The following is a 24,290-nucleotide window of genomic DNA, read 5'->3' on the forward strand; positions in this document are numbered from 1 at the left end:
CGTACCTTGCATTGTCCAGTGTAGCTCCTCGGTCTGTAATTACAAATTAAATTACAATTGAATGTATCAGCAAGTGCATTTTATAAGACTGTTTGCACAGACAGATTGACATGATTGATTGCACTAATGCTAGTACTAATACTTGGGTACTAGGACAGTGATATAATATAGTGAAATAATAGTACATAAGAATATAATGAGCCCCGTTAGCAAATGCTGGTGAGATTAAACAGTTGTTTGATCAACATTCGAGATGTTGCATACCCAACAATCTTTAGATCAATTACAATTACATATTAAATCGTTATAGCTTACATAGAAATACAGTATAGAATTTGACTAGATAAGAACCAAAAAGGCCCATCAAGTCTACCCATATTACATGTTACTGTTTTCTTAGGACAGCCCTATGAATGTCTCAGGCATTTTTTAATTTATTTACAGTCTTTGGAGCCGATTTATCAAGGCATCAATATTGACACATTCGCGATGAGCTATATGCTCGTCATACATCGCTGGCGCAAATCTACATTCAACGTCCTTATTTTTCAAAAAGACTCAAAAACACGCACGTCAAGTCCGGCGTGATTAGCATCAGACTGTTGATAAATAAGATTCATCGATGTCGAGGGGGCGGAGCCTACACTCAATGCGGCAAGACGTGTCTCAATGAAGCTCTCTGAGACAGACATTAATTATAGGAGTTATATACTGCAAATCTTGACATTTCCTATCCTGAACTCCGGGGTTACGATATCCTAAAATAGGATTGCCAGCAGTCATATACTGACTGTCTTTTTCCTCCTACGAGAGAACCATTACTGACAAGACAGTATCATTATAAGAGACTACCCTGCTATAGTACCTATTCCTAATCCGACAAGCACACATGGAGGCCCTAACAAAGTGGGAGACACATATACATAACCTCCAACAGGAAAACTTCTGTGATCTAGAAAGGGATCTTTGTGAAATCCTCGCTACACATGCTCGGGTGACAGAGGAGAGCCCGGATATCATTTCGACCGGGAGGGCTTGTGGGGGAGAGGCCCTCTCGACTACAACCCAGACCCCAACAAGCTTGAGCTCAGAAAAGTCCCTCCTGACGGTACAAGGGGCCCACGAGTTACCCGAGGATGTGTCCCACATCACGGTGCCTCTTAGCCTCTGGCTGGATCGCAGGCTAGATGGAGAAGATAACGCGGCAGCAAGTGAGGGGGAGACCCGCAAGGAACTATACATCACGTCCACTTCCCTACCTGAGCTGACTACTGCCACGAGCAACACCACAAAGATAGGCATGACTACACATGTAGATCAGAATGGAGTTTACATGCAAGGATCAGATCCGGTCTGCCTTTCTTTCACAAGTGACGCGGAGACCATTCCAGGAGGGGATTACCATTTAGCCACCGCAGATGGGCTTGTGTTAGAAAGGGGTCATTTGCTGCGATATTTCAAAAGGCAGCTGTACTACCTGGCTCAGTTACAGTGTGGAGACCGGGCTGTGGGATCACTTCGCTGGGTAGCTCTGCAAAAGGACTTAAAGGACGCTACATTTTGCTCACAACATCCACCCTTCATTCCCATGGTGGTAAGACACGCTAAATTGTTGGGACTGTTCAGTACGTGGAAGGTGGGAATAGGTTAGATCATTTGTGAAGTCCAGTGTTACCTTAATACCCTTTGGTCTACACAGAACAAATATGGCCGAACTGTGTAGGTTTTAACTCATTGCCATAGATGACCCATTTGTAGATAACATATTGAAGGTCCTGGTTTTAAAGTTCAATTAGTTCAATTTGTTATTATTTGTGTAATCCTTTTGTCGCTATGTACGCTTTCTCTCCCTATTGGTGTACTATATACTGTTAAACTATATGTATAACAGTGGAATACGTGTGTGTAAAGATAGATGTTATGTCTGTTATGTGCAGGAAGTTTCTCAATATGCTGCCAGTGCTAAGTGTTCAGGGGTCATACTCCATTCTGTCTAAGGTGTAACGTTAATCTTTGCTCCACGCACAATACCTCGTCCCTTTCCCAAAGTTTCTTATGTAGGCAAGGGTACACAAAATAAACCTACATTTTATTTCCTTTTGCATCTGAAATCTGCATTTCTCCAAAGCCTCTACTAGTCTGTGGAGAGGATTACTCTATGTAGCTAGTTGACCCACCCCACAACTACAGATATCCACTATTTAAAGTATGTAATTTGGCAAGGTGGTCTTTAACTGAAAGATCAGGATGTTTCTCTCTATTTGACTATTCCCAGAGGTTTTCCACACAACCAATGATATATCAGTAAGCCCCTTTATATCCTATATTATAATACATTCCCTGTTCTAGAGTGCAGCTCTATAAGGCTCGCATGTCAGTATATATCCCAAACCTGAACACTCTTACAACTCCGGCTTAGGCATGCATATAGTGTTAACGTAGTGGCCCCATATAACAGACCCTAGAGCGTTTTATTCTCTATGTACATCACAAGTTATTATTTATATTTTCTCATTTCACCCATTTTTCATGGCCCAAGAGTGACTGTATTGCCTATTGGAGCGTCTCATCTAAACCATTTAGTTTACAAAGGCCCATAAGTGACTGGTTGCAATATTGAAGGTGCATTCATCCCGTTTATAAAATGAGGTTTCAATTCTTTAGTTTGGCGGTAACCTGATTAATAGAACTATACTGACTCTATATATGTTTGCAGCGGTGTATTATACACTCCAATATTTGTTGTTCTGTAATGTAATAGCTACTTAATTGATGATGTACCTACGGTACTTAATATTGAATTTTTGATTAATATTATTTATGTATATAACCTCAATAAAGATCATAAAATAAAAAAAGATTAATCGATGTCGAGGATATCCTTAAAAATGATCTACCCTGAATGTCCATCAAATGAGGACAGTTTTGTCTGTTTTTTTCCAACTGTATTTATACTATTTCATTACTGTCCATGAACAAGCACATTTTTCTAAAGATAATCTTTTATTTTTAATCTGTTAATGTCCAAGAAATAGCTAGATTTATACCAATAATATCTCATAGAAAGTTATTTTTCTATTTATGTTTTATACAAAAAATCTGATATATGATATCTTCACATAAATGAATGTGTATTTGTATTTCTCATGATATGCTTATCTCATGTTTTTTTTTAAATGATTATTAATGCTAGAATTTGTACATATATTTTTGCACATACTTGTGTATATACAGTATATATGTGTTATGTCAGAAATCTTTTGCAAACATATTTACATGTCCCTAAATTCTTTTTTTTTGTTCTAAACGATGTTGTCTTTCATATCTCTGTGTTTATTTATACCACTATATGGATATAGTGTAAATATATCATTATTCGGAGCAAGAATAATTGCAAATATAATGTAATCAGGGTATCATATGGATATTTTAAGAGCTGGGACAGTTTTCTTTCTGCACCTGTGTATCACTTCCTGATTGAGTCTAGTTTTAAACACCACTACTACACAGGTGTTAAAAAATGGGCTGGCATTTAAGATGACGTTTCTTAATGAAAATTAAATTCAAGAGAAGGAAGAAAATAGGATGACATTAAAGAGGTGATTTTAATTTCTGTTGTATCTGATTCATGACAGTTTAATGTTAGGTAGACTATCCCTTTGAGCTATCAGCTTAAGATTATATTGAATCAAACATCATTCGATTATGAAAATCATTGTCAAAAATATTACACTGTGTGGCCTAATGTCATCATCAATGTTTATCTTTAATACTAATTTCCCATATACATACTTTCAAAGTATAATACACAATGTAACAAATGGCACTTACAAGTTCTGATAAGTGATCACTGTTCAGTGACACAAGTATAGAGCAATTTGATTAGTTAGTGATAGTAGAAAATGTATATTTAAATCAGATTGGCTGATTTCATTAATCACGTGATTATGCATTTCCCAATAAAAAGTGGTGAAAAACGTAACTAGTTTGTGGGTTGTTTAGGAGTTTGAGGTTTTGTATCAAATTTGGTGCAAAGTATTGCGACAAATTTGGTGTGAAGTACTGCTCCAAATTTGGTGCAAAGTATTGCGTCAAATTTGGTGCAAAGTGGAGAGTGCTGCAGTCTGCAATCCGCCCGATCATATACGATCGGGTTGATTGACACCCCCTGCTAGCGGCCACGAATCTGCAGGGGCGGCATTACATAAGCAGTATTCCATGCGTTAAACATGGTGCAAATAGATTTATCAAAAAAAGGAAGTTAGCTATATTATGTAAAGTATTTATTTTATTTTTATCCTTATATCTACTAGTACTGCTGCCAGACAGGCATTACCTGTTTTTATAGCTGGTTCAGTCATTATAAACTTACAAGGCAGGCTAAAATGATGGAAAAACAAATAAGAATAAATGATAATAAACCAAAGATTTCTTAAAATGCTTTTGAAATTAATCTGTTCTTTGAAAATAACATGTGATTATAACATCTCCCTACTTGATTTTATTTAGTAATAAGGGCAGATCTTAATATATTTTGTTAGCACAAAAGTTTAAAGGGACATGAAACATTTTTATTATACTTCATGATTCAGATGGTTCATTAATATCCTCCTTCCGCGTCATAAAAGTATTGCAAATTTAGAAATATTCTGCATGTTAATTGTTAACTGTCTGCGATGACAAACAGCATAGAACAAAACCTTTTCAGACTCCCATTGATTTTCATGGCATTCGCGGCCTCAGAGGTGGCGGTTTGAAGGATAGGTACGCTGCGTCTGAATAGACGCGTACATGTTAAATGTTTGATAAATTGGTAAGAGGGTCAAATAGAGTCGAATGTGAAGGCGGATCATCAGTAATACGCTCGAATAGAGTGTAATGTGAAGGCTGATGATCTGCATTATGCTTGAATAAAGCAAGCAATAATTTGCATTGGATTGATCTTGTGGGAGCGTATATTATGTTGAACATTTCAACATTGACACTGTGTTAACGAGGGCGGATCAACTTTGCGTCTAATTCACAGTTGAAACTTTGATAAACTGGCCCCTTTGTGTTTAACACCTTAATAGGAAGTTTATTTTATGAATCCACCACCCTGCTTCCTCACATTTCTCCTGAATCTGCTACCCTCAAACTTTAGATTGTGACCCCTTTCTCCTGTTAAGTGTAGTCAGTCCACGGGTCATCCATTACTTATGGGATTATATCTCCTCCCTAACAGGAAGTGCAAGAGGATCACCCAAGCAGAGCTGCTATATAGCTCCTCCCCTCTACGTCATACCCAGTCATTCTCTTGCACCTAACTAATAGATAGGACGTGTGAGAGGACTGTGGTTATTAAAATTAGTTTTTATATCTTCAATCAAAAGTTTGTTATTTTAAACAGCACCGGAGTGTGTTGTTTTTTCTCAGGCAGCATTAGAAGAAGAATCTACCTGAGTTTATGTATGATCTTAGCGGTCGTAACTAAGATTCATTTGCTGTTCTCGGCCATTCTGAGGAGTGAGGTAACTTCAGAACAGGGGACAGTGGGCAGGGTTCACCTGCAAGGAGGTATGTTGCAGTATATTATTTTCTAGGAATGGAATTGACTAAGAAAATACTGCTAATACCCATATAATGTAAGTGCAGCCTTAAATGTAGTAGTAGCGACTGGTATCAGGCTGATATGTATGTATGTTACACTGAGGTATTTCTGGGGAATGGAACTTCACTAAGAAAATACTGTATACATTTAACTTATATTTGAGCCCCCACTGCAGTGAAAGCGACTAGCAGCAGGCTTATTAGTATCATTTCATAATTTTATTTAAAACGTTTTTCTGGCATGTTAATCGTTTTTCTCTGAGGTACTTGGTGATAAAAAATTTTGGGCATTATTTTTCCACATGGCTGTCGTTTATTTATGAATAAATTCAGTTTACTGAGCTTCCCCACTGTTATAATATGAGTGGGAGGGGCCTATTTTGGCGCTTTCTTGCGCAGTAAGAATTCACTCACAGTCTTCCTATTCCTTCCTCCATGATCCAGGACGTCTCTACAGAGCCCAGGGGTCTCCAAAACTAGTTTTGAGGGAGGTAATCACTCACAGCAGACCTGTGAGACTGTGCTTTTGACTGTGATACAACGTTTTATATCTGTTATCCGTTTTTTTGGGTATTAAGGGGTTAATCATCCATTTGCTGGTGGGTGCAATCCTTTGCTAACTTATTGCATTTATTGTAAAAATTTGGTTGCTATAACAAATTTGGTTCATTGTAATTCAACTGTGACAGTTTATTGGTGTTTTTTAAAGGCACAGTATCGTTTTTTATATTGCTTGTAAATTTATTTCAAAAGTATTTTCCAAGCTTGCTAGTTTCATTGCTAGTCTGTTAAACATGTCTGACACAAAGGAAACTCTTTGTGCAATATGTTCAAAGGCCAATGTGGAGCCCAATAGAAATTTGTGTACTAATTGCATTGATGCTACTTTAAATAAAAGTGTACATGTAAAGAAAATTTCACCAGACAACGAGGGGGAAGTTATGCCGACTAACTCTCCTCACGTGTCAGTACCTTCATCTCCCGCTCGGGAGGTGCGTGATATTGTGGCGCCAAGTACATCAGGGCGGCCCATACAAATCACTTTGCAAGACATGGCTAATGTTATGACTGAAGTATTATCTAAATTGCCAGAAATTAGGGGTAAACGCGACCACTCTGGGGTGAGAACAGAGTGCGCTGATAATATTAGAGCCATGTCTGATACTGCGTCACAATATGCAGAACATGAGGACGGAGAGCTTCATTCTGTGGGTGACGGATCTGATCCAAGTAAACTGGACTCAGACATTTCAAATTTTAAATTTAAGCTTGAGAACCTCCGTGTATTGTTAGGGGAGGTATTAGCGGCTCTGAATGATTGTAACACGGTTGCAATTCCAGAGAAAATGTGTAGGCTGGATAAATATTTTGCGGTACCGACGTGTACGTTTTTCCTATTCCTAAAAGGCTTACAGAAATTATTAACAAGGAGTGGGATAGACCTGGTGTGCCCTTTTCTCCCCCTCCTATATTTAGAAAAATGTTTCCAATAGACGCCACCACACGGGACTTATGGCAGATGGTCCCTAAGGTGGAAGGAGCAGTTTCTACTCTGGCTAAACGCACCACTATCCCGGTGGAGGATAGCTGTGCTTTTTCAGATCCAATGGATAAAAAGTTAGAGGGTTACCTTAAGAAAATGTTTGTTCAACAAGGTTTTATATTACAACCCCTTGCATGCATTGCGCCTGTCACGGCTGCGGCGGCATTCTGGTTTGAGTCTCTGGAAGAGACCATTAACTCAGTTACATTGGATGAGATTACAGACAAGCTTAGAGTACTTAAGCTAGCCAATTCATTTATTTCCGATGCCGTAGTACACTTAATTAAACTTACGGCTAAGAATTCAGGATTCGCCATTCAGGCGCGCAGAGCGCTGTGGCTTAAATCTTGGTCAGCCGATGTGACCTCTAAATCTAAATTGCTTAACATACCTTTCAAAGGGCAGACATTGTTCGGGCCCGGTTTGAAAGAAATTATCGCTGACATTACTGGAGGTAAGGGTCATGCCCTGCCTCAAGACAGAGCCAAACCAAGGGCTAGACAGTCTAATTTTCGTGCCTTTCGTAACTTCAAGGCAGGAGCAGCATCAACTTCCTCAGCCCCAAAGCAGGAAGGAACTGTTGCTCGCTACAGACAGGGCTGGAAACCTAACCAGTCCTGGAACAAGGGCAAGCAGGCCAGAAAACCTGCTGCTGCCCCTAAGACAGCATGAAGTGAGGGCCCCCGATCCGGAAACGGATCTAGTGGGGGGCAGACTTTCGCTCTTCGCCCAGGCTTGAGCAAGAGATGTCCAGGATCCCTGGGCGTTAGAGATCATATCTCAGGGATACCTTCTGGACTTCAAAGCTTCTCCTCCAAAAGGGAGATTTCATCTTTCAAGGCTGTCAGCAAACCAGCTAAAGAGAGAAGCGTTTCTACGCTGTGTACAAGACCTTTTACTAATGGGAGTGATCCATCCAGTTCCGCGGTCGGAACACGGACAAGGGTTTTACTCAAATCTGTTTGTGGTTCCCAAAAAAGAGGGAACCTTCAGACCAATTTTGGACTTAAAGATCCTAAACAAGTTCCTAAGAGTTCCATCGTTCAAAATGGAAACTATTCGGACAATCTTACCTATGATCCAAAGGGGTCAATACATGACCACAGTGGATTTAAAGGATGCCTACCTTCACATACCGATTCACAAGGATCATTATCGGTACCTAAGATTTGCCTTCCTAGACAGGCATTACCAATTTGTAGCTCTTCCCTTCGGGTTAGCCACGGCTCCAAGAATCTTTACAAAGGTTCTGGGCTCTCTTCTGGCGGTACTAAGACCGCAAGGAATTTCGGTAGCTCCGTACCTAGACGACATTCTGATACAAGCGTCAAGTTTCCAGACTGCCAAGTCTCATACAGAGTTAGTTCTGGCATTTCTAAGGTCGCATGGGTGGAAGGTGAACGTAGAAAAGAGTTCTCTGTTGCCACTCACAAGAGTTCCCTTCTTGGGGACTCTTATAGATTCTGTAGAAATGAAAATTGACCTGACAGAAGACAGGTTAACAAAACTTCTAAATGCTTGCCGTGTCCTTCATTCCATTCAACACCCGTCAGTGGCTCAATGCATGGAGGTAATCGGCTTAATGGTAGCGGCAATGGACATAGTACCTTTTGCACGCCTGCATCTCAGACCACTACAATTGTGCATGCTAAGTCAGTGGAATGGGGATTACTCAGATTTGTCCCCTATGCTGAATCTGGATCAAGAGACCAGAGATTCTCTTCTATGGTGGCTTTCTCGGCCACATCTGTCCAGGGGGATGCCCTTCAGCAGGCCAGACTGGACAATTGTAACAACAGACGCCAGCCTATTAGGTTGGGGCGCTGTCTGGAATTCCCTGAAGGCTCAGGGATCATGGACTCAGGAGGAGAGTCTCCTTCCAATAAACATTCTGGAATTGAGAGCAGTTCTCAATGCTCTTCTGGCTTGGCCTCAGCTAGCAACTCTGAGGTTCATCAGGTTCCAGTCGGACAACATCACGACTGTGGCTTACATCAACCATCAGGGAGGGACAAGGAGTTCCCTAGCGATGATGGAAGTCTCAAAGATAATTCGCTGGGCAGAGTCTCACTCTTGCCACCTGTCAGCGATCCACATCCCAGGCGTGGAGAACTGGGAGGCGGATTTCCTAAGTCGCCAGACTTTTCATCCGGGGGAGTGGGAACTTCACCCGGAGATTTTTGCACAACTGCTTCGGCGTTGGGGCAAACCAGATCTGGATCTCATGGCGTCTCGCCAGAACGCCAAGCTTCCTTGTTACGGATCAAGATCCAGGGATCCGGAAGCGGTTCTGATAGATGCTCTGACAGCACCCTGGGTCTTCAACATGGCTTATGTGTTTCCACCCTTCCCGATACTTCCTCGTCTGATTGCCAGGATCAAACAGGAGAGAGCATCAGTGATTCTAATAGCGCCTGCGTGGCCACGCAGGACCTGGTATGCAGATCTAGTGGACATGTCGTCCTGTCCACCATGGTCTCTGCCTCTGAGACAGGACCTTCTGGTTCAGGGTCCTTTCAAACATCCAAATCTAATTTCTCTGAGGCTGACTGCTTGGAGATTGAATGCTTGATTCTATCAAAGCGTGGATTCTCGGAGTCAGTGATTGATACCTTGATACAGGCTAGGAAACCTGTTACCAGGAAAATTTACCATAAAATATGGCGTAAATACTTACATTGGTGCGAATCCAAGAGTTACTCATGGAGTAAGGTCAGGATTCCTAGGATATTGTCTTTTCTACAAGAAGGCTTAGAAAAGGGTTTATCTGCTAGTTCGTTAAAGGGACAGATCTCAGCTCTGTCCATTCTTTTGCACAAGCGTCTGTCAGAAGTTCCAGACGTTCAGGCTTTTTGTCAGGCTTTGGCCAGGATTAAGCCTGTGTTTAAAACTGTTGCTCCGCCATGGAGCTTAAACTTAGTTCTTAACGTTTTGCAGGGTGTTCCGTTTGAACCCCTTCATTCCATTGATATCAAGCTGTTATCTTGGAAAGTTCTGTTTTTAATGGCTATTTCCTCGGCTCGAAGAGTCTCTGAGTTATCAGCCTTACATTGTGATTCCCCTTATCTGATTTTTCATTCAGACAAGGTAGTTCTGCGTACTAAACCTGGGTTCTTACCTAAGGTAGTCACTAACAAGAATATCAATCAAGAGATTGTTGTTCCTTCATTGTGCCCTAATCCTTCCTCAAAGAAGGAAAGACTTCTGCACAATCTGGACGTTGTCCGGGCCCTGAAATTCTATTTACAGGCAACTAAAGATTTTCGACAAACTTCTTCCCTGTTTGTCGTTTATTCGGGACAGAGGAGAGGTCAAAAGGCTTCGGCTACCTCTCTCTCTTTTTGGCTTCGTAGCATAATACGTTTAGCCTATGAGACTGCTGGACAGCAGCCTCCTGAAAGAATTACAGCTCATTCTACCAGAGCTGTGGCTTCCACTTGGGCCTTTAAAAATGAGGCCTCTGTTGAACAGATTTGCAAGGCTGCAACTTGGTCTTCACTTCACACCTTTTCAAAATTTTACAAACTTGACACTTTTGCTTCTTCGGAGGCTGTTTTTGGGAGAAAGGTTCTTCAGGCAGTGGTTCCTTCCGTGTAAAGGTCCTGCCTGTCCCTCCCGTCATCCGTGTACTTTTAGCTTTGGTATTGGTATCCCATAAGTAATGGATGACCCGTGGACTGACTACACTTAACAGGAGAAAACATAATTTATGCTTACCTGATAAATTCCTTTCTCCTGTAGTGTAGTCAGTCCACGGCCCGCCCTGTTTTTACGGCAGGTCTAAATTTTAAATTAAACTCCAGTCACCACTGCACCCTATAGTTTCTCCTTTCTCGTTTGGTTTTGGTCGAATGACTGGGTATGACGTAGAGGGGAGGAGCTATATAGCAGCTCTGCTTGGGTGATCCTCTTGCACTTCCTGTTAGGGAGGAGATATAATCCCATAAGTAATGGATGACCCGTGGACTGACCAGGAGAAAGGAATTTATCAGGTAAGCATAAATTATGTTTTTTTGGCATTTGTTTTTTTTTGTGGAAAATGCTTTCAACTTTATTAAGTTTATTAAGTCTTCCGTTCTCTCCTTTTAAACTATACATATTTAGGTCATAGGGGTTGATTTATCAACCTCCGTATGGACCGCTGCTACGTTAAAGACCGCTGCTCCATAACTTGTCCGCCTGCTCTGAGGCAGTGGACAGAAATCAACCCAATCAAATACAATCAGGTTGATTGACACCCCCTGCTAGCGGCAGATTGGACGCAAATCTACAGACAAGAACTTCACAAGAACTGCTGGTGCAATGATAAATGCTGACAGTGTATGCTCTCTGCATTTATCGATGTGCAGCGGACATGATATGCTACATCGTATCATGTTCGCTCGCACTATAATAAATATACCCATAGAACCTTTCTTTGTATGCTTTATATTTTAGACCCTGTACTATTTTAGTAGCCCTCTTTTGGACAGCTTCTAGTTTATTTATATCTTTCTGAAGATATAGGGGCTAATATATCAAGGGCCGAAGGCCTCTGATGCCCCTGTTTCCGCGCAAATCTTCAGGCTCGCCGGAAACAGCAGTTATGAAGCAGTGGTCCTAAGACCGCTGCTCCATAACTGGTCCACTGCCTCTGAGGCTGCGGTCTGCAATCTGCCCGATACTATACGATCGGGTTGATTTTCACCCCCTGCTAGTGGCTGATTGGACGTGAATCTGCAGGGGACGGCATTGCAAGAACTGCTTGGGAATGATAAATGCTGACAGCGTATGCTGTCGGCATTCATCGATGTCTGTCGGACATGATCCACTGCTCCATAACTTGGCCGCGGACAGAAATCAACCCGATCGAATATGATCAGGTTGATTGACACCCCCTGCTAGCGGCCGATTGGCCACAAATCTACAGGGGGTGGCATTGCACCAGCAGTTCACAATAATACTGTCTGCATTTATCAATGTGCAGAGGACATGATACGTTACATCATATCATGTACGCTCGCACATTAATAAATATACCCCATAGTCTCCAGAACTGTACACAGTAACAAAGAAGGTGGTTATTTCTGGAGAATGAATTAATTACTTTTATAACTTTGTAACCATAAAGTAATAGTTGTCCTTAATATTCAGAATATTAATCATTTTAAAATTAAGAATTGGTTTATTATGATGTGACATTGCCCCACAAGAAATAATCTAACTGAATGATGGGAGAAGCATGAATTTGCATACATTTTAGTAAACATAAGCACTGTCACTTTGTGATTAAGTTTGATCAATGGGAATTGAAATGTTTTCTTGAAATATAACTTTTTGGGAGATTCAGCATGACCAGAAACACATCCAGAAGGCGCTAATACACAGAGGCCTTACTTTCTTATATAAAGGGGTTTATTCTATTATTATAGCAGCACTAAAGCACTAGTTGTCAGGAGCTTGAACGGTCAATACTACTGCTGGGGTAGGCTGCATTGTTTGTGGAGCAATTGCTCTTAATAAGGAGGAAAACATTTTACCAATAGGAAGAACAGATACACCGCTACATAGTGTGATGGGGTAGAATAATTACCTTTTTTCTTCCTGTCCACATATAAGTAGATGATGATGCCTATTGCAGCTATAATAATAAAAATAACAAAGCAGCTGATAATTCCTTTCTTCCATCTGGCTAGGACACCTGCAAATGAAGATATTGGTGTAAGGCACTTGTCTTGCTGTTACAGAAAACATCCAACTGACTTGCACAGAAAACTAAAATACCAACACTAATGGTAGAAGTATTTTTGTATCATAAAATAATACAGTTTATTTACAAGCCTGCTTTATATGGGTATGGAGCAATCATCCAACCAGAAACCACAGTATCGTGTCTAATGGCATACAACACAGGCACTATTGTTTTTCTAAATAAATAAGGCATGGCTTGTCAGATCCCTAGAGAATAGTCACTACATTTTCTAAAATGTTTGGCACCTATATTTATGGATTAATACTTAGTTTATGCTTAAGAATTCTGTGTTAAGTAAAAACCGTGATAATTTTTACCAGAGAATTTTTAGCATTTTTGTTATCACTCAGTTTAAACAGAAATAGAGCTTTTTTTAAATTTATATTTACATAGTAACATAGTAGATAAGGTTGAAAAAAGACCGAAGTCCTTCAAGTTCAACCTATGCAAATCTAAAATACTTACAAAAATCTCCAGTTAAGCTCAAAGGGACACTGAACCCAAATTTTTCCTTTCAGGATTCAGATAGAGCATGACATTTTAAGCAACTTTCTAATTTACCCCTATTATCAAATTTTCTTCATTCGCTTGGTATCTTTATTTGAAATGCAAGAATGTAAGTTTAGATGCCGGCCCATTTTTGGTGAACAACCTGGGTTGTTCTTGCTGATTGGTGGATAAATTCATTCACCAATAAAAAAGTGCTGTCCAAAGTCTGAATAATAAAAAAAAAAGCTTAGATGCATTATTTTTCAAATAAAGATAGCAAGAGAACAAAGAAAAATTGATAATAGGAGTAAATTAGAAAATTAAAATTGCATGCTCTGAATCACGAAAGAAAAAATTTGGGTTCAGTGTCCCTTTAAATAATCCCACTAAAAGGTTACCCATTTAATATGAGCAATCATATCAGTGAATTTTGTTTCTAGACAGAAATGTATCCAAACAGTTTTTAAATATATCTAGGGTATTGGCATTCACCACCTCCTTTGGTAATGAGTTCCACAATTTTATTGCTCTTACAGTGAAAAAACTTTTCCGTTGCAGGAGATTAAATCTCCTTTCCTCCAATCTTAAATTGTGACCTCTTGTCACAAACAATTTTCTTGGAATAAACAGAGCTTCTGCCATCACTATATATGGGCCTTGAATATATTTATATAAAGTAATCATGTCACCTCTCAAGCACCTTTTTTCTAAAGAAAACAGACCCAGTTTTGCTAGCCTCTCCCTGATAGTTTAAATTTTCTATTCCCCTTATTAGCTTTGTGGCCCTTCTCTGAACTTTTTCTAGTTCTGCAATATCTATTTTTGCAATCGGTCCCCAGAACTGCACTCCATACTCAAGGTGAGATCTTACCAGGGATTTATATAGTGACAGAATTATGCTTTCCTCCCTTGAATCAATGCCTCTCTTAATACATGCTTGTATCTTATTAGCCCTTGTAGCAGCTGCCCTGCATTGCGCACCCATCTTTAGCTTGTTATCTATTACTACTCCCAAATCCCTTTCCTCCTCTGTTTGGCTAAGGGACATATTTATCAAGCTCTGTATGGAGCTTGAGGCCCTTGTTTCCACAGAAGTTATGAAGCAGCGGTCTAAAGACCGCTGCTCCATAACCTGTCTGCCTGCTCTGAGTCGGTGGACAGAAATCAACCCGATTGAATATGATTGGGTTGATTGACACCCCCTCCTAGCGGCCGATTGGCCGTGAATCTGCAGGGCGCGACATTGCACCAGCAGTTCACAAGAACTGCTGGTGCAATGATAAATTCCGACAGTGTATGCTGTCAGCATTTATCGATGTGGAGCAATGTGCAGCGGACATGATACGCTACTTTGTATCATGTCCACTCGCACATTGTTAAATATGACCCTAAGTCTTGTCCCATTTAAATTTTAAGTTGCCTGCTTATTTTTACTTCCAAAATGTAGAACCTTGCATTTTCCCGTATATAAATCTAATTTTCCATTTACCTGCCCATACTTCTAATTTTTGCAGTTCCCTTTGTAACGAAAGGTCATCCTGCTCTGACCTAATGGCCTTACTTAACTTAGTATCATCTGCAAAAATAGAGATGTTGCTATTTATTCCTTGCTCCAAGTCATTTATAAAAAATATTAAAAAGAACAGCGCCCAGTACTGATCCCTGGGGGACTCCACTGATTACCTTTGTCCAATCTGAGTATGATACATTCACTGCTACTCATTGCTCCCTATCTTTTATTCAGTTATTTATCCATGAGCTAAGATTTTCAGCTATTCCCAGTCCCTTAATTGTGTGCATTAATCTCTCATGTGGCACTGTATCAAATGCCTTTGCAAAATCAACTGATTCCCCTTTATCTATATTTTTACTTACTTCCTCATAGAATCTAATTAGATTAGTTTGACATGATCTTTTTTCTCATAAAACCATGCTGATTTGAAATTATAATTTTGTTTACACGAATGTGCTCATCAATATAATCCCTTCAAATATCTTCCCCACTATTGATGTCAGACTAACTGGTCTATAGCTTCCTAGATCATCCCTACTTCCCTTTATGAAGAGTGGCACCACATCAGCTTTACGCCAATCCTTGGGTACCATGCCTGAGGATAATGAGTCTTGAACAATTAAGAGTAGAGGTTTATCTATAACAGTGCTAAGTTCCCTTAACACCATTGGGTGTATTCCATCTGGGCCTGGAGTTTTATTTACCTTAATATTATCCAGTTTTTTCCTGATATCCTCTATACATAACTCAGTTAATGGTATGGGCTGGCATGTTCTAGTTTGTTCCAAAGTATTGTCCATTGGTTCCCCTCTTGTGTATACTGAAGAAAAAAACTGGTTTAGTACCTCAGCCTTCTCCCTGTCATTATTTATCATGCTACCCTCCACACATTTTAATGTACCTATATTGTTCTTCTTAGATTTTTTGCTATTTATGTACTTAAAGAACCTTTTAGGGTTAGACGTAGAATCCTTTACAATTAATTTCTCATTTTAAATTTTGGCTAATTTGATAGTTTTTTTGCATGCATAGTTACATTCCTTATAAATATGGTATGTTGAGTCTGTACTATTTTCTTTGAATAATTTAAATGCCCTACGTTTTTTCCTAATTTCTCTTAACACATTTTTATTTAGCCACATTGGCTTGGATTTTTTATTTTTATGACCATATGGTATTTGTTGATATGTATATTTATATAACAAAGTTTTAGATTTTATCCATTTATCCTCTGTATTTTTATTAGAGAATACTTTGTCCCAATTTATGTATTTAATACTTTCCTTAAATCGTTGAATTTTGCTTTCTTAAAATTAAAAGTTTTAGTTAAACCTTTAAGACACTGCTTATGAAAAGAGATTTCAAAAGTGATCAGGTTATTTACCTATGAAAACTATATGTATTTTTAAAGGAGACAACCTAAGGTATTGATCAAGGTCCATTTTGGTATATTTGATTTCACTACTTGGCCCCCAAATATGATCATATAAAAAAAAATTGTTAACTTTTTCCAAGCTTTCGCTTTCTTACTGAAATTATTTACACACAATTACGTCAGTCATAAGAAAAATGGTTGTAAAAGCCTCTCTGTAGCTACGTGCCACACTTCTGAAATTCCCGTCAGTAAAGGGGGTTATCAGTTAGCTTGTAAGGTTCATTTTTGTGTAGTTATTGACTACCCTCCTGTCTGATACCTCCCACCTCTTGATCTCTATCTCCCCCCCCACACACACACTGGCTACCACCATCTTAGGTACTGGCAGGCAGTATTTATTTTTTAACTTCTGTAGTGTAGGGATCCATCCTCACCCTCCCACCTCCCTGATTCCACCCAAAAGTTTGAATACCCTTCCCCTTCCACTTATCTCAGCCAGTCTGCCAAAAACAAATGATGATTTATTTTTTAATATTTATTAATTATAAAAAAAATTCTGTAGTATAGGGATCCCCTCACTCTCCCCAACTCCCCCTCCAAGCATATACTTTATTCTGTAGTGTAGGTTACTTCCTCCCCCTTCCAACTAATAATTTTTCCTGTAGGGACCCATCCCTTCCAAAGCATTTGCCATAACATAGGGAGCCCCATCCTTTCCTCCCCCCTCCTGCACTAGGCTTTCCACTCACCCACCTCCCTCCTTCCCTCCCACCCGCCCCAATGGCAGATTGTTACAGAGAATGCCACAGACAGTGTCAAACACTGTAACAGCTAGGGATCTGGCTTCATATGGTAAGGGAGCACAATTTGTGCTCTCTTACCATATGAAGGCAGATACCCTCTGCCCCCTGGTTGCAGCTTCCACTATCTAAGCTGACTGCTAGGGACTGCAAAATGCACCTCTGTGATGGATGTAGGTAGTAGGTCAACACAGTATGCTATGCAAAGTAAAAGATGAAAATGTGTTAATTTTCAATATAGTCATATAAGGATTGTGAGAAAAAAAGGTACAGCTAAAACTACTTTGACTGGCATGACAATTCAAAACTTACAGGAAAACTGTCAGTGATTTGCAAGTGAATTTTACAAAATTGGCAAATTATTACTAAAGGTATATAGAAGTCAAAAATAAATGTTTATGATTCAAAGTCTACAATGTTCCTCTTTTTCTCTGTCCCATTGGTTGAACACTGGCTTATTTCCATAAAAAAACATATTTAGATAGGCTCAGAAGTATGGAAGTGTCTTGAGTACTATATGGAAGCAGTGTGTGATAACAGTGAAGACAAACAGTTCTGCATCCACTTATACTGTATGTCTCCTGTATAACCTCTCAGTTTTTGTTTTATTAAACAGTGTTTCTAGCTATACAGCTGTCATGTTCACTAGTTTAGTTTACCATAGAGTTTTACCATAGAGTAGCTGAAGCAACTGATCTGACCTCTACAGGTTGCTTATATTACATTGCTTCACACACTGCTGCCACATATTGCTTAAAGGGACATGAAACTCAATTTTTTCTTTCAATATTCAGAAAGAGCATGTGATTTTAAACAACTTTCCAATTTACTTGTATTATTTCATTTGTTATCTTTTGCTGAAATGTTTATCCAGGTAAGCTCAGGAGCAGCAAAGAACCTATGTTCTTCCTGCTGATTGGTGGCAGCATATATATACCGATTGTCATTGGTTCACCCATGTGTTCAGTTAGAAACCAGTAGTATATTGCTGCTCCTTCAAAAAATGATACCAAGAGAATGAAACAAATTTGATAATAGAAGTAAACTGGAAAGTTGTTTAAAATTGTATGTTCTTCCTAAATCATAAAGGATTTTTTTTGCGTGTCATGTCCCTTTAAGACAAGTTCATGTTCAACCACGCCGACCATGAGCAAAATGTAAATTTTAGAACAGAACTGAATTAAATATGTTTTTTTTTTAAATGTATCCTCTGGGGCCTATCTATCAAGCTCCAGATGGAGCTTGAGTGTTTCTAAAGACCGCTGCTCCATAACCTGTCCGCCTGCTCTGAGCAGGAGGACACACATCGCCGAAAATCAACCCGATCGAGTATAATCGGGTTGATTGACACCTCCCTGCTGGTGACCGATTGGCCGCAAATCTGCAGGGGGTGGCGCTGCACCAGCAGCTTACAAGAGCTGCTGGTGCAATGCTGAATACGGAGAGTGTTTGCTCTTTGCAGTCAGCGAGGTCTGGTGGACCTGATCCGCACTGTCGGATCAGGTCCGCCAGACCTTTAATAAATATCCCCCAATGTCTGAATCATGCATGTTTAATTTTGTCTTCCAAGTCCCTTTAACAAGCAGGAAATTAATCATTTTCTTTTCTTCTCACCTATGCCATATGCATGTGTGCACTAATTTGAAAGCTGCAAATCACCTACAATTAAAGACAGATCAATTTTTGCAGTAGTCATTTTCTTTCTAATATCGATCTCCCATGATTAACAAATATATAAAGATAGTGGGCTAGATTACGAGTGGAGCGATATTTTGAACTTCTGCTCACACGCTAACTCCGCTAGAAGTAAGCTTCTTAAACAAGTCGGGTAGCGCTTGTACTACAAGTTGAAAGTAAAAAGATTTTGCTTGTGTGCTAACCCGATGTGAGCACAAAGCCGAACTTCAAATATCGATGAAATATATATATGAAAATATTAATATTTCAAATTTCAATATGTTCTATTTATTCATAAATACATATTTCTACATACAGTATATGTCATGGTATTTTGGTACAATATATATCTATAGCTATATGATTATATGTAGGTATAGATATATACAGATAAATACTTAGAACATATTCCCCTGTGTGAAGAACATTGGAATGTGAAATATTCACAGTTAATTCATAGTTAAACACTTTATTAAATAGGAATATTGCATAAATATATTTCTCTTGTAAGATGTATCGAGTCCACGGATTCATCCATACTTATGGGATATTCTCCTTCCCAACAGGAAGTGGCAGAGAGAGCACCCACAGCAGAGCTGTCCATATAGCTCCTCCCTTAGCTCCACCCCCCAGTCATTCTCTCTGCCTGCTTAACTGCTAGGAAGGGCAAAGTGAGTGTGGTGACAAAAATGTTAAGTTTTTATTTTCTCATGCAAAAGTTTGTTATTTTAAATGGTACCGGTGTGTACTATTTACACTCTGGCAGAAAAGGGATGAAGATTTCTGCAAGGAGGATGATGATCTTAGCATTTTGTAACTAAGATCCACTGCTGTTCTCACAAGAGCTGAAGAGTACAGGAAAACTTCAGTTGGGGGAACAGTTTGCAGGCTAAACTGCATTAAGGTATGTTCTATTTTTTTCTAGACAGAATATCCCCATGAGGGAAAGGTAAGCTGTATTCAGAAAAAGAGAAATCCAAGCTTGCATAAAGGGCTCATAGTTACTGGTGACACTAATAGGAAAAAACGTTTTGGTTTAATTACAAATAAAACGTTTTTTGAGGGACTTTAAGGGGTCTTTGTGGCTTGTTTAAGGGTTATTAAACCACATAGCTAGTTTAAGAAACACTCTGTGGTGTTTTTTTAGGCCCCATAACATCGAGTGAGGTGGGAGGGGCCTATTTTCAGTTGCACAGTTTATTTACCTCAGAAGCATCCAGATACTTCTCCAGAGATTCCTGCTGTATTTGAGGGCTGTAAAGAGGTTTTTTCCCCCACAAATCGTTCCTAAAGGGCAGGTAGGCGCCACAGCAGAGCTGTGGCAAGGTGCTGAACGTTATTTTACCGGTTTTGAAGTTTTTTCAATCCGGTTTTTACATTAAGGGGTTAATTGTTTATTTGCATAGTGGTGCAAAGTTACTAAGGCTTTATGATGCTACTGTAAAAAATTTGTTTTGTTTACTGCTTTTTTAAACTGTTTTGCAGAGTTTGTGCAGCTTTTTTTCTCTTAAAGGCTCAGTACCGTTTTTGTTTAAAGTGTTATTTTCTTTGATTAAAGTGTTTTCCAAGCTTGTTTGTTTCATTACTAGCCTGTTTAACATGTCTGACACCAAGGAAAATCCTTGTTCTATGTGTTTAGAAGCCATTGTGGAACCCCCTCTTAGAATGTGTCCCACTTGCACTAATATGTCTATAAATTATAAAGAGCATATTTTAGCACTTAAAAATATTGCAATAGATGATTCTCAGTTAGAAGGAAATGAGGGTTTAGCATCTAGCTCTCCCCAAGTGTCACAACCAGTAACGCCCGCACAAGTGACGCCAAGTACCTAATGCGTCAAATTCATTTACTTTTCAAGACATGGCCATAGTTATGAATAAAACCCTCACAGAGGTTTTCTCTAAACTGCCTGGTTTACAAGGAAAGCGTGACAGCTCTGGGTTAAGAACAAATGCTGAGGCGTCTGACGCTTTAGTAGCCGTATCCGATATACCCTCACAATGTTCTGAAGTAGGGGTAAGGGATTTGTTATCTGAGGGAGAGATTTCTGATTCAGGAAAGACGCTCCCTCAGACAGATTCTGATATGACGGAATTTAAATTTAAGCTTGAACACCTCCGCTTATTGCTCAAGGAGGTATTAGCTACTCTAGACGATTGTGACCCTATAGTGGTCCCAGAGAAATTGTGTAAAATGGACAGATACTTAGAGGTTCCTGTTTACACTGATTTTTTTCCAGTCCCTAAGAGGATTGTGACTATTGTTACTAAGGAGTGGGATAGACCAGGTATTTCGTTCGCTCCCCCTCCTGTTTTTAAGAAAATGTTTCCCATATCTGACACCATACAGGACTCGTGGCAGACTGTTCCTAAGATGGAGGGAGCTATTTCTACTCTTGCTAAGCGTACAACTATACCTATCGAAGACAGTTGTGCTTTCAAAGATCCTATGGATAAAAAATTAGAAGGTCTCCTAAAGAAAATTTTTGTTCATCAAGGTTTTCTTCTCAAACCTATTGCATGCATTGTTCCTGTAACTACTGCAGCTGCTTTCTGGTTTGAGGCTCTAGAAGAGGCTCTCCAGGTGGAGACTCCATTAGAGGATATTATGGATAGAATTAAGGCCCTTAAGTTGGCTAATTCTTTCATTACAGATGCTGCTTTCCAAATGGCTAAATTAGCGGCAAAGAATTTAGGTTTTGCCATTTTAGCACGCAGGGCGTTATGGCTTAAGTCCTGGTCTGCTGATGTGTCATCAAAATCTAAGTTGTTGAACATCCCTTTCAAAGGAAAGACCCTATTCGGGCCTACACTGAAAGAAATTATTTCAGACATCACTGGAGGGAAAGGCCATGCCCTCCCTCAGGATAAAACAAATAAGATGAGGGGAATTCTGTCCAATCCAAGTCAGTCTGGAGACCTAACCAGGCTTGGAACAAAGGTAAACAGGCCAAGAAGCCTGCTGCTGCCTCTAAGACAGCATGAAGGGGTATCCCCCGATCTGGGACCGGATCTAGTAATGGGCAGGCTCTCTCTCTTCGCTCAGGCTTGGGCAAGAGATGTTCACGATTTCTGGGCTTTAGAAACTGTGTCCCAAGGATATCTTCTGGACTTCAAAGACTCCCCCCCAAGGGGGAGATTTCACATTTCTCAATTGTCTGCAAACCAGACAAAGAGAGAGGCGTTCTTACGCTGTGTAGAAGACCTACATACCATGGGAGTGATCTGCCCAGTTCCAACAAGGGCTAGGTTTTTACTCCAACCTGTTTGTGGTTACCAAAAAAAAGCGGAACTTTCAGACCGATCTTGGATCTCAAAATTCTAAACAAAGATTTCAAGATGGAGACTATTCGGACTATTCTTCCTCTGATCCAGGAGGGTCAATATAGGACTGCCGTGGATTTAAAGGATGCGTATCTACACATCCCTATTCACAGAGATCATCATCAATTCCTCAGATTCGCCTTTCTGGACAGGCATAACCAGTTTGTGGCCCTTCCTTTCGGGTTGGCCACGGCTCCCAGAATTTTCACAAAGGTGCTAGGGTCCCTTTTGGTGGTTCTAAGACCGCGGGGTATAGCAGTGGCGCCTTATCTAGATGACATCTTAATTCAGGCGTCGACTTTCCAGCTTGCCAAGTCTCACACGGACATCGTGTTGGCTTTTCTGAGATCTCACGGATGGAAGGTGAACATAAAAAGAGTTCTCTCGTCCCTCTCACAAGAGTTTCCTTCCTAGGGACTCTGATAGACTTGGTACAAATGAAAATATTTCTGACGGAGGTCAGAAAATCAAAACTTTTAATCACTTGCCGAGCTCTTCATTCCATTCCTCGGCCATCAGTGGCTCAGTGTATGGAGGTAATCGGACTCATGGTAGCGGCAATGGACATAGTTCCTTATGCCCGCCTACACCTCAGACCACTGCAACTATGCATGCTCAAACAGTGGAATGGGGATTATGCAGATTTATCTCCTCAACTGCATCTGGACCAAGAGACCAGAGATTCTCTTCTCTGGTGGTTGTCTCAGGACCACCTGTCTCAGGGAATGTGTTTCTGCAGGCCAGAGTGGCTTATAGTAACGACAGATGCCAGCCTGCTAGGCTGGGGTGCAGTCTGGAAATCCCTGAAAGCACAGGGCTTATGGTCTCAGGAGGAATCTCTCCTCCCGATAAACATTCTAGAACTGAGAGCGATATTTAATGTGCTTCAGGCATGGCCTCAGCTAGCTGCGGCCAAATTCATCAGATTTCAGTCGGACAACATCACGACTGTAGCCTATATCAATCATCAAGGAGGAACACAGAGTTCTCTAGCGATGATGGAGGTAACCAAAATTATCCGATGAGCGGAGGATCACTCATGCCATCTCTCAGCAATCCATATCCCAGGAGTATAGAACTGGGAGGTGGATTTCCTAAGTCGTCAGACTTTTCATCCGGGGGAGTGGGAGCTCCATCCAAAGGTATTTGCCCAGCTGACTCAGCTATGGGGCACACCAGAATTGGATCTGATGGCGTCCCGACAGAACACCAAACTTCCTTGATACGGGTCTAGGTCCCGGGATCCCCAGGCGGTACTGATAGATGCTCTAGCAGTGCCCTGGTCCTTCAATCTGGCTTATGTATTTCCACCGTTTCCTCTCCTCCCACTTCTGGTTGCCAGAATCAAGCAGGAGAGAGCTTCAGTGATTCTGATAGCGCCTGCGTGGCCACGCAGGACTTGGTATGCAGACCTGGTGGACATGTCATCTGTTCCACCGTGGACTCTGCCAATGAGGCAGGACCTTCTAATCCAAGGTCCATTCAAGCATCCAAATCTAACTTCTCTGCGTCTGACTGCTTGGAGATTGAACGCCTGATTCTATCAAAGTGTGGTTTCTCTGAGTCGGTCATTGATACCCTGATTCAGGCTAGAAAGCCTGTCACCAGGAAAATCTATCATAAGATTTGGCGCAGATATCTTTGTTGGTGTGAATCCAAGGGTTACTCATGGAGTAAGATTAGGATTCCTAGAATTTTGTCCTTTCTCCAAGAAGGATTGGAGAAGGGATTATCAGTTAGTTCCTTAAAAGGACAAATATCTGCTTTGTCTATTCTTTTACACAAACGTCTGGCAGATGTCCCAGACGTTCAAGCGTTTAGTCAGGCCTTGGTCAGGATCAAGCCTGTATTTAAACCTGTTGCTCCACCATGGAGCTTGAATTTGGTTCTTAATGTTCTTCAAGGGGTTCCGTTTGAACCTATGCATTCCATAGATATTAAGCTTCTATCTTGGAAAGTTTTGTTTTTAGTAGCTATCTCTTCGGCTCGAAGAGTTTCTGAGTTATCTGCTTTACAGTGTGACTCACCTTACCTAGTTTTCCATGCAGATAAGGTGGTTTTGTGTACCAAACCTGGGTTTCTTCCTAAGGTTGTTTCTAATAGGAATATCAATCAGGAGATTTTTGTTCTTTCTCTGTGTCCTAATCCTTCATCAAAGAAGGAACGTCTGTTGCACAATCTTGAGGTGGTTCGTGTTTTAAAGTTCTACTTACAAGCAACTAAAGATTTCCGTCAAACATCTTCATTGT

The 24,290-nt window shown here is 40.3% G+C and overlaps 1 protein-coding gene across 2 annotated transcripts in view; it reads right to left on the reverse strand.

Moving 5' to 3' along the window:
• PECAM1 (platelet and endothelial cell adhesion molecule 1) overlaps nt 1-24,290 on the reverse strand; it is a 526,904-nt gene that overhangs the window by 73,955 nt on the left and 428,659 nt on the right. For both annotated transcript variants that reach the window (XM_053708076.1, XM_053708083.1), the window contains 2 exons: nt 12,705-12,812; nt 6-33 (listed from right to left, as the gene is read on the reverse strand). In XM_053708076.1, the coding sequence (XP_053564051.1) occupies nt 6-33; nt 12,705-12,812 (136 nt within the window). The remainder of the gene's footprint in view (nt 1-5; nt 34-12,704; nt 12,813-24,290) is intronic.

This window comes from Bombina bombina, chromosome 1 (assembly GCF_027579735.1).
Source record: "Bombina bombina isolate aBomBom1 chromosome 1, aBomBom1.pri, whole genome shotgun sequence".
Classification (NCBI taxonomy): Eukaryota; Metazoa; Chordata; class Amphibia; order Anura; family Bombinatoridae; genus Bombina; species Bombina bombina.